Source organism: Astyanax mexicanus, chromosome 1 (assembly GCF_023375975.1).
Source record: "Astyanax mexicanus isolate ESR-SI-001 chromosome 1, AstMex3_surface, whole genome shotgun sequence".
Lineage (NCBI taxonomy): Eukaryota > Metazoa > Chordata > Actinopteri > Characiformes > Acestrorhamphidae > Astyanax > Astyanax mexicanus.
Genome location: NC_064408.1, coordinates 567,103 through 578,594, shown reverse-complemented (window position 1 = coordinate 578,594; position 11,492 = coordinate 567,103). Strand labels below are relative to the sequence as shown.

General features: G+C 33.1%; 1 protein-coding gene across 4 annotated transcripts in view; it reads left to right on the top strand.

The window, feature by feature from the left end:
* The first annotated feature begins 303 nt into the window (after positions 1 to 303).
* Positions 304 to 11,492, top strand: part of tp53 (tumor protein p53) — a 29,692-nt gene continuing 18,503 nt past the window's right edge. For 2 of the 4 annotated variants that reach the window (XM_022663699.2, XM_049483647.1), the window contains exons 1-2: positions 7,926 to 8,048; positions 10,191 to 10,307. In XM_022663699.2, the coding sequence (XP_022519420.2) occupies positions 10,225 to 10,307 (83 nt within the window). In that variant the 5' untranslated portion in view covers positions 7,926 to 8,048; positions 10,191 to 10,224. Of the gene's footprint in view, positions 478 to 7,925; positions 8,049 to 8,208; positions 8,429 to 10,190; positions 10,308 to 11,492 lie in introns of those variants that run through there. The other 2 variants (XM_022663701.2, XM_022663700.2) reach the window with 2 other exon arrangements.

Below are 11,492 nucleotides of genomic sequence, written 5' to 3'. Positions count from 1 at the left end.
GGAGTGTGTGTGTGGAGTGTGTGTTGATGAGAAAAGGACATGTGATGATGTCGGGGTAAAGACAGAACAGGGAGAAAGACCACAGGAGAACCTAGACGGGTTCTGGACAGGTTCTAGACTTGTTTTAGGTTGGGGTTTTAGGGCTGCTGTGTTTAGAACAGAGAGGCGGAAGTCCTCTGACTGTGCAGTTTCTCTCTCTCTCTCTTTCTCTGAAGGGGTGGGCGAGCGAGAGAGCAAGCGAATGAGTGAGAGAGAGAGAGAGAGAGAGAAAGAGAGAGAGAGAGAGAGAAAGAATCAGTGATGTTTTTGCCGAAAATCAATATTAACTAAAACAAAGCTGTCAGGACAAATTATTTTTAGGTGTTTTTATTTGTCGGAAGGCGACGCTCAAACTGAAAGTGCAGCTGTTCCAGAAATGAATGGATTGACTCATCTTCACTATCTCTATTAGGGGACTACCGCATCTCCGCGCCGGAGGTTTGTTTTTGTTCCTGTTTTTGTTTTTGTCGACTCGTTTTAAAAAAAATTGTGTGAAATATCGTACGAATCATAATAATAATTTCACTTTGTTCATTTAATAATGTAAATCTGGAAGTGTCAGCACAGCCATGATGACTGTTCCTCTCTCTTCAGAGGGCTGACTGCTAAAAGTGCTCAATTCTTTCTAGCCTCGATTTTTGTCTTAAAAAATTAATTCCCGGCTAAATTCAAACGTATCCGACTACGTGATGTATACGAAATACGTCTGGAATTTTATTGGCCACGCAAAACGTGCGTTTTGTGACGTTTTCACCACTTATTTGCCAAGTTTGGAGCATAAATGCTTGTATCCGCCTTTAACCGCCCTAAATTTTTAAAAAGTAGCGAATTCAGACGTACGTTTTTGTCTGCGAACATTCGGAAATGGACACCAACTTACCTTTATCGTTGGACGAGCTTCAAATCTTATCTAATACACCTTTTGATTGGGAAATTTCCAGTATTGATCCAAGGTGAGTGGCTTGATATCGATATCGGTTGGATTTTCCAGCTCATCTTTAACTTAATGAACATATTTATTAAAGTCGAGGATGCATTTTTGCTGTTTTACACTAATTTCTGTAAAATTGAGCTATTTTTCGAAACTTTTTATCTGTTATCTGAGCTGAAGCTGGTGCTTGTGGGTGTGAGCTGCTACATGCTACAGGACATTTGCTTTTCTGAGCTGAAATAAAGAGCTAAAGAGATGGGACTAAAACAGAAATTGCAACTATAAGAAAAATAAATGAGCTTTTTAACGTTTTTCTAAACCGAACTGGCGAAATTAAGCACCGATTTTATTTTAATCCGGAAATAAATAGTTTGCTACAGTGTTTGCTAATATGGTCAGCCATTTTATGATGGCTCTGCAGGGAGAGAGAGAACTACTTAGTTTTGATATTTCTTTTTAATAACTTTAAAAGACATCAAAAATACGCTAAATATGAATTTCTATTTCCGATTTTTTGCGTTATTACAGAATTTGGAGCTGTAAAATGTGCTGTTTGGTTAAATGATGTTGGTGTTGTATGATAGGAGAAAGGGGAAAATGGAGACTGAGCTCTGCTCCTTTTACTGGAGAAGAATAAAATACAGTAATTTTATAGAATTTAACGCTTAATGATGGTGTATTTTAATTTACGTTTTTGATATTAATGGTTTAATAATAAAATTGTGATAATTCCAGTACAGTCAGAGCGACTGCCTCTCTCTACAGACTTGTTAAAAGTGTTCAGTTTTTTCTAGGCTCGATTTTCCTCCTAAAAAAATTATTCATAGCTAAACCGTAACGTATCCGACTACGCAATGTATACGAAATACGTACGAAATTTTATTGGCCACGCAAGCCGTGCGTTTTGTGACGTTTTCGACGCTTATTTGTCGAGTTTGGAGCATAAATACATGGGTCCACCTCTAACCCCCATAACTCGCAAAAAGTAGCGAATTCGGACGTTCGTTTTTAACTAGGAATTTTCGAAAAATGGACGACGACTTATTCTTAACTTTGGACGACTTTGAAGACTTATTTGATTCATCTTTTGATTGGGATATTCCAAATATTGATCCAAGGTGAGTGGCTTGATATTGATATCAGTTGGTTTTTCCAGCTCATATTTACCTTAATGAACATATTTATTAAGTCGAGGATGCGTTTTTGCTATTTTTCGCTAATTTCTGTAAAATTTAGCTATTTTCCCGAACGTTTTATCTGTTATTTTTGCTGAAGCTGGTGCTGTGGGTGTGAGCTGCTACATGCTACAGGACATGTGCTTTTCTGATATTCATTTAATATAAAGAGCTAAAGCTACGAGACTAAAACAAAAATTGTAACTATAATGAGAAAATTAGCTTTTTAACGTTTTTCTAAACCGAACTGGCGAAATTAAGCACTGCTTTTATTTTAATCCGGAAATAAATAGTTTGCTACAGTGTTTGCTAATATGGTCAGCCATTTTATGATGGATCTGCAGGGAGGAAGAGCCATTTAGTTTTGATATATTTAAGTTTAATAACTATAGAAAACATCCAAAATATGTTAAATAATTTTTTTTTAGATTTTTTGCGTTATTACAGAATTTGAAGCTGTAAAATGTGCTGTTTTGTTAAATGTTGTTGGTGTTGTCTGATGGGAGAAAGGGAAAATGAAGACTAGGCTCTACTGTTTTTACTAAAGTATGATCAAATTTGCAGTTTTATAGAATTTAATATATAACAGTGTTTTAGCAATGTGTTATTTATTTGTTTTATTTATTTTTAATGTAAAACTAGTTTTTGGGTAGTGAGGATGCATATTTTTCCTAAATTTCCTTTGGGATAAATAAAGTATCTATCTATCTATCTATCTATCTATCTATCTATCTATCTATCTATCTATCTATCTATCTATCTATCTATCTATCTATCTATCTATCTATCTATCTATCTATCTATCTATCTATCTATCTATCTATCTATCTATCTATCTATCTATCTATCTATCTATCTATCTATCTATCTATCTATCTATCTATCTCATATAAAAGTAAATTGTAGAAATTAAAAAAAAAATTGTAATTTTTTGTAATTTTGTGTTTTTATTTAATTTTGACAGATTATAGAATTTATACTGAGTTTACACTAGAAAAACTTGCTCACAACACACACACCTCAGCCGGTAAATCATATTTTTTGTATTATATTTTATTAATATTTCGGCAAATGTAGCCAAACTAACAGTATTTTTTGTCTCTAGCCATGAATTTTTCTGTGGTGGTTTGACTGTTTGTGTGGTAATTTGTGGGGTGAATTATGGGCAGCAGTAATAATGAGATTCAGAGATGACAGTAAAAATGGTATTATGATTAGAAATGAAACATATGAGTGAAAACGAGCTGCAATATACATTCTACATGCAGATCAAAGCTATAATACATATAATCATTATTTCTAAAATGTTTAACAGTAAACTGCGGGAGGAATTTGGCGGGAAAATGACTGGGTGCGGTTCTTCTGTTCTGCATGTGTTTCTCTTTTATCTCTGAGATCAAATAAACACAATAGAATATAAATTAAATGTAAAATATTGCATGTTCATACAATTTAAATAAACTGAATGTTTATTGGAACTGAGTAAACTGGTGTTTCCTATGATATTCTAGATAATCTCCTACTGTACAGATAATATTATTATACAATATAATGTTATCTGTTACAATATAGCCTTATACAAAGCAATGGCATAATATAATGTCACATATAATATTAATACAATGTAATAAAACAAAGTAATAACACAATACAACCAGTCAATATAGTTTTACTACATCGTAACAACACAAAATAATGGAGTACACTTTGACATTAATACATATACATATAGCACATTCAACAAATGTAAAAATGCATGTAATAACACAATAGAGTAAATAGAGAAAATTTAATTTAATGTTAATACAATGTAATAACAATGTAATGTGATGCAATATAGCAATACTACAGTGTAATAATACGTTGTAATAACAGTACAATATTAATACAGTGTAATTTTAATACGTAATTGTGTAATTTAGTAATTGTGTATTAAAGTGGTCAGAAGTATTATTATAGAGCAGCTATTATTATCTTGTTTTTGTGTGTTTTGTACTGTACTGTTTGTATTAAATGTGACTTGCATTGAATATGTATGTCTTGTTTCTGTTTTATTCTTGTATTGTGTTTCAGTGTAGAAATATACATTAATTCGGTGTGAGAATTTCAACACATTTTACCTCAGATTAAACCTCTTTTTGTAAATCTGTCGCTATTAATAACCCAAATATTTACATTTTACCTCAGATTTAATCTTTTTCTGTAAATCTATCACTACTAATAACTCAAATATTTACACTTTACCTCAGATTAAACCTTTTTCTGTAAATCGACCCCTATTAATAACCCAAATTTTAACATTTTACCTCAGATTAAACCTCTTTCTATAAATCTATCGCTATTAATAACCCAAATACTCAAAGTTTACCTCAGACTAAACCTCTTTCTTTAAATGTACCCTTATTAATAACCAAAATATTTACATTTTACCTCAGATTTAATGTCTTTCTGTAAATCTATCACTACTAGTAACTCAAATATGTACATTTTACCTCATATTAAACCTCATTTTGTAAATCTACTGCCATAAATAACCTAAACATTCACATTTTACCTCAAATTAAACCTCTTTGTGTAAATCGACCCCATTAATAACCCAAATATGTACATTTTACCTCATATTAAACCTCTTTTGTAAACCTATCGCTATCAATAACCCAAATATTAACATTTTATTTTATATTAACATTTTGACATTAAAAAGCGCGAGGCCGAGAGATGCGGCAGTTCTGACTTAGCTCTCTGTGCGATTCTGATTGGTCCGCAGTGTCGCGCCCTCACGCTGTGATTGGCTAGATGTTCACAGTGAAGCGTGAAGAAGCCAATCAGAGCGCAGAGAGGCGGGCTACAGCGCTTAACCGTTACTTATTTGAAAACGGCGGGCTCCATGTCAGTTAGACAGCGGTACTAGCCAATCAGAGAGCGAGAGGGGCGGATTCTATCTGAATATGGGTGTATAGGAAAAATACGACGCTTTCTGCACCTGTTTCTGTAAATCTACCACTATTAATAACCTAAACATTTACATTTTACCTCAAATTAAACCTCTTTCTGTAAATCTACCCCTATTAATAACCTAAACATTTACATTTTACCTCAAATTAAACCTCTTTCTGTAAATCTACCCCATTAATAACCTAAATATTTACATTTTACCTCAGATTAAACCTCTTTCTGTAAATGTTCCCCTGTTAATAACCTAAATAGTCATATTTTACCTCAGAATAAACCTATTTCTGTAAATGTACCCCTATTAATAACCTAAATATTTATATTTTACCTCAGATTAAACCTCTTTCTGTAAATGTACTGCTATTAATAACCTAAATATTTACATTTTACCTCAGATTAAACCTCTTTCTGTAAATTTACCACTATTAATAACCTGAATATTTACATTTTATCTTAGATTAAACCTATTTTTGTAAATCTCCCCCTATTAATTGTTACGTAAGTAAGGGGATGGACGTAAGTGCAGAATATAGTGATAAAGTATATATTTATTAAACAAACAAGATAAATAAAAACAGTAAACAAAACGCGGGTAACGCAAAAAACTCAGAACTAAGAAAACTATGAACAAAACTAGGTGTAACTTATTTCTGTAAATGTACCCCATTAATAACCTAAATATTTACATTTTACCTCAGATTAAACCTCTTTCTGTGAATGTACCGCTATTAATAACCTGAATATTTACATTTTACCTCAGATTAAACCTAATTTTGTAAATTTATCGCTATTAATAACCTAAATATTCACATTTTACCTCAGATTAAACCTATTTCTGTAACTCTACCCCTATTAATAACCTAAATATTCACATTTTACCTCAGATTAAACCTCTTTCTGAAAATCTACCCCTATTATTAACCTAAATATTCACATTAAACCTATTTATGTAAGTCTGCTGCTATGAATAACTAAAATATTTACATTTTACCTCAGATTAAACCTTGTTCTGTAAATCTACCCCTATTATTAACCTAAATATTTATATTTTACTTCAGATTAAACCTATTTTTGTAAATCTTGTTATTAATAACCTTAATATTCACATTTAACCTAAAATTAACCTAATATAAAATCTAATATAAATATATATAAATATACAAAACACATGGATAGTGTTTGGTTAAATAGTGCATAAAAATGTGATTTCGAAATGTGATTTCGGCTAGTTCTGGCTACTGAGCTTGCACAGATCTCCACATCAAGGGGCGGCAGGGCTTCCCCACCAACACACTGACCCTACTCAGCTCTCTGCACAGCCAGCAATCTGATTGGCTCTTTTTTTGTCAAAGGGTGTTTTTTATTTTTTATTCATAAACAAGCGGCATATTAAGCATTACCAGAAATCTTATATATATTGCAGTGGGTGGCTGGTTTTCTCATTAATAATAACAGTTATGTGTGAAACGTAAGAAATGCTGTCTACACAGTTTAGTATTCTATCCTTCTGTTTTATTGGGTAAAATGCTAACAGCTAATGACTACACAGATAAACAATCATATCTAGCAGTGGATTGTACACACCTATTTAACGTCTGGGCGTATTTTTTTCTCTTTAGATTTTGATACAGAGACTTATTTACTACACTGCCTTCTAAGTGAGTTAGTGTGGGCAGCAAGGCATTAAGTCTGAATATCCTGCAGTCTACACTGAGAACACATGTTTATAGAGCTTTTTTGGCTCCACCCAGAGGAAAAATGGCTGTATTGTTTGTTTGTATTCCTCTATCTGTGTTGTAATTTAGTTTTCCTTTTGTATTAATATATGATAGTATGCACACAATCTTAGTAAATAAAAATTATGCCTAATCTTTATTAGGCTGCTAGCACAAAATAACAATAAATTGGAGCTTCAGAGCTGGAAACACCAGATTAAAAGCATGTTCATTCTTCTTCTGCTTGCTTAGCTTTTTATCTTCTACCTTTCTAACCTTTCTAAAAGCATGGCTTCTTTCTCTTTATTTCTTTTAATACCTGTCTTTATTTCTTCATCACTTTTACAAAAATGGCTGCAGTTTAAATAAGTTGTGGATCACGCTAAACGATTTACGGCTGTGAATGGGTGTTTAAATTGGTATAACAGGTAAAATTGAGATAATTTCAGAAGCAGTTTAGTAAAATAGTACATTGCTGAAATAATTTTAGTAGCAGTGTGGAAAAACAGTACATTGCTAAGGTATTTTCAGGTAGCAGTTTGGTCTAATAATACATGCTGAGGTAATTTCAGTACCAGTTTGGTAAAATAGTACATTTCTTAGGTATTTTTATTAGCGAGTTGGTAAACACACTATAAGATCACTACTGCGGTATGAATGAGCTGCAGCTCGGATTGAACCATTTGCGGGTTTTTGGGAGGGGGCTTAGTGTTTCATTAAATGTATATATTGTTTGTTCGTGGAAAGTTAAATCGTTAAACCAATATACAAAGCATGTAACAATTGTTTACGATCACAATTATGTTAAACGAATTTACTGTTGCAAATAAAATAATAAAAGCATATAACAGATCACCCCTACACTGAGACGTTGGGTAGTCGCATTTTGTATCATTATTTTTTTTTTAAGAAAAGCACGCAAAACTCACTATACAATATTTAGTAAGTCACATGCATTATTTTCTTTAGCAATTAATCGATTAAAAATTAATAAAAAATAAAATAAACCGTTTAGCGACTTTGTGAGATTTAATGTATGCGGGTTTCTCGAACCCTATTGGCTGCCCGAATGATCGCCTTTGATCATGAGACCTGTGGCCCCGCCTCCTGGGGAATTCCCCGGCAGGGCTGAAGGAAAAATAGTAGATAGTAGCATTAATTCGGAGCCCAGTGTTATTGTTGATAGAAGCTCGGGATCCTATCAGTGGATACTCTCTGTCTTTTCTGGATTTAGAGGTAATTAAACATCGAATCTGAACCAATTAGCGGCGAAGGAAAGTCGATTAATCTTTATATTAATCGCACAGTTGAGTTATGCTAACATGCTAACTCCAGAAATACTCAGCGACTAGCAAACTTAGCTAGTTCACAATGTATTCAATCTACTTTCAACTTTAAAACACGATTTAATCGATTAATTGCAGCGAATATACGCTGTTTTAAAATTAATCGAATAATCGCCTGAGTTATTTTTTAATCAAAGCTAAGTGTCAACTTGTAGCACAAATGACTGGGACTGAATGGATCGGTGTTTAAATGTAACTTAGAGTTCAGGCCTTCACCGCTCAACGTCGGACTGACGTTCGGGTCAGGAAATGCTGAGAAGCTCGATAAAAGTGAGTTAAAAGTATAAAACCATTGGTAAATTCAGTCAGATTGGATTAAAACACAGTTTTTAGACGTGTCTAAACGCGATTAACTTGCTATTAAACATAAGTATAGAGCTAATCTAGCGTTAGCATAGCTAACTTAATCGTGTTCAGAAGAACTCGCTGAGGTAAATTCGGTCGGAAAAAGAAAATATTAGACTTTATTAGTTTACACGGCTAATGTCAGTAACGCTATTGGTCTAATAAAATAGCTAGCTAAATAACTAGTTGGATTATGTCGATTTCTAATTGATAAAATAACGATTAACATTATCTAGCTTACTATATAACCTACTAATACTAGCCTAGTTACACTGCTGAGGTAGTTTTCAGTAGCAAGTTGGAGAAATAGTAGCTAAGCAAGCTATGTTAGCAAGCTAGTTACATTTCTGAGGTAAATTAAGTAGCTAACAGGCTGGCAAAGCAGTAACCTACATTTATGAGGTAATTTCTGTAGTATTTTGGTAAAATAATGTATTACTGATAAAATAAGAAGTACTAACCTACATTACTGAGGTAATTTTCAGTAGCAAGTTGGGGGAATTGTAATTAAGCCAACTAGCTAGGTTAGGTTAGCTACATTTCTGAGGTAATTTAGGTACCTAACAGGCTGGTAAAATAGTAACCTACATTTCTGCGGTAATATCTGTAGTATTTTGGTAAAATACTGCATATTTGCTGCAATTTACCAAAGTATTATATTGCTGAGGTAAGTCTTGTAGCTTTTTGAGAAAATATTACAATACTGAGTTATTTTTTAGTAGCAGGTTGGTGAAATAATATCTTAGCTAGGCTAAGTGGTTAAATTTGAGGTAATTTAAGTAGCTAACAAGCTGGTATAAAAGTATCCTTCATTGCTGAGGTCAATTCTGTAGCATTTTGGTAAACTACTGTATTACTGCTGCAGTTCCAGTAGCAGTTTGCTAAAATATTACATTGCAGAGGTAAATTCTGTAATATTTTGGTAAAATGCTGTATTGCTGCTGCAATTCCAGTAGCAGTTTGATTGCTGAGTTTGATTGCTATTAAATTGCTGAGCTTAATCATGTAGCATTTTATTAAAATACTGTATTACTGCAGCGCTTTCAATAGCAGTTTGCTAAAATATGACATTGCTGAGGTAAATTCTGTAGCATTTTGGTAAAATACTGTGCTGCTGCTGCGCTTTCAGTAGCAGTTTGCTAAAATATTACATTGCTGAGGTAAATTCTGTAGCATATTGGTAAAATATTAACCACAACACTGAGGTAATGTCAGTAGCAGTTTAGTAAAATATTACAGTGCTGAGGTCATTTTAGTAGCAGGTTGGCAAAATGGTAGCTAGCTACAATAATTGAAATTATTCTAAGTAGCAGGTTAGTAAAATAGAAGCACTATTACAAATCAGTGTCTGTAACACATTAGAAAATACCAGTCATATTACACAGCAAATTTTAATCGTAAATTATTATTGTGGATTTCATTAATAGTGTTTTGAAATAGTATATTATTGAGGTAACTTCATTAGAAGGATAGTTATATAGTATGTTGTTGAAAATATTTTAGTTTGTATAATAGCGTGTTACCTGTAGAAGTTGGTAAAATGATTAACTACTGAGGTGTATTGTTTTGTTTGTTAGTAATAGTAATCAACTGCAAACATTTTTGTATTAAGTGTACAAACAGGTTAAAAAAGTAACATCCTCTCTTCTTATTTCCTTCCTTTTGTATTTTTCTTTCCTTTTCTCAGCTCTGTGGAGCCTCGGTGCTCCAGCCCCTTGCTGATGGAGTCCCTGGCCGCCATGGAGGAGCCGAGAGAGCCCTCAGAAAGCCAGGAGTTCGCTGAGCTGTGGCTGCAGAACCTCATGTAAGCTAAAGCTCAGGAGCCGATTAGCTGTTTGTTTCGCTGTTTAGTTGTAGCTACTTACTAGCTATTGTTTACCATGCGTTCACATTTACAGTGAACAGAGCTTTGGATGTATGCAATTTGTAGCCACGATTTGTTGACTAGTGAAAAATTAACAACTGGGCATGAGGTCTGAGGTGAACGTCTGCTCTATAAATTTTAAATTCCTATTCTCAACAGTGTAGCACTGATGCAGTGAGTAGGACGATACATCATCGCATAAATTATTGCGATAAACGAGATTATTGTCATTTTATTTTTATTTCACTGACTAATGATAATAAAATAGCTTGATAAAGCAATTGTCTCTTTTTTTTAAATACCACAACATTTTAAATAATCATAGTTTAGAACAATGTTTATTTTTTTTATTTTCACCTACTGCACAAGTCCATACTGTGTTTATTGAAAACTACTGTGCGTCATGGAGGAAGCAGTTTTTCACAGAAATTCTTGGCTTGAGTTCCACTGTAGTTTAAACATAATCTCATTGTAGAAACGCTAAACGTTGCAGAACGTTGTGGGGTTATAGCGTTTATCCGCTAGGTAGTTTGTTAATGTTCATTATCAAATTCATTATCAAGGACTTGTTTGGTTTCTTTAGTGTTTTTTTTATTTTTAATTCTTATGATTCATTTATATACTTATTTTGGTTTTGTTATTATCCATGTTATTTTATTGTGAGGAAACAGTTATCAAAGCAATTCACTTTTTTCATATTTGTACTGTGTTTAACTGTAAATGTGACAAACGTTTTATCATATTGTGATAAATTTTCTTATTGCATCAACAATATGCTTTAATAAGAAGATGGAGAATCTTGAAAGTGTTTAAGGGTCACTGACCCAACTGTACATTTCATTGTACAAACACTGTTTAATGCAGCTGTCCTTCCTGCCCTGCCCCTAAACCCATACATCACCCAGTGCTCCTCCCAAACTTTAGTTATCCTTTAACCAGGGGCATTGGCTGTACTGTAATAATCGTCTATTATTGTGGATTTGGTAAAATAGTATGTTACTGAGATAATTTCACTAGAAGTTTGGTAAAATGGTAAACTACAGATGTCAACAACTACTGTGTGTCAAAACTCGATAAATACTTAAATATGGTGATATAATATTTTAACCATGGGTATTGGCCAAT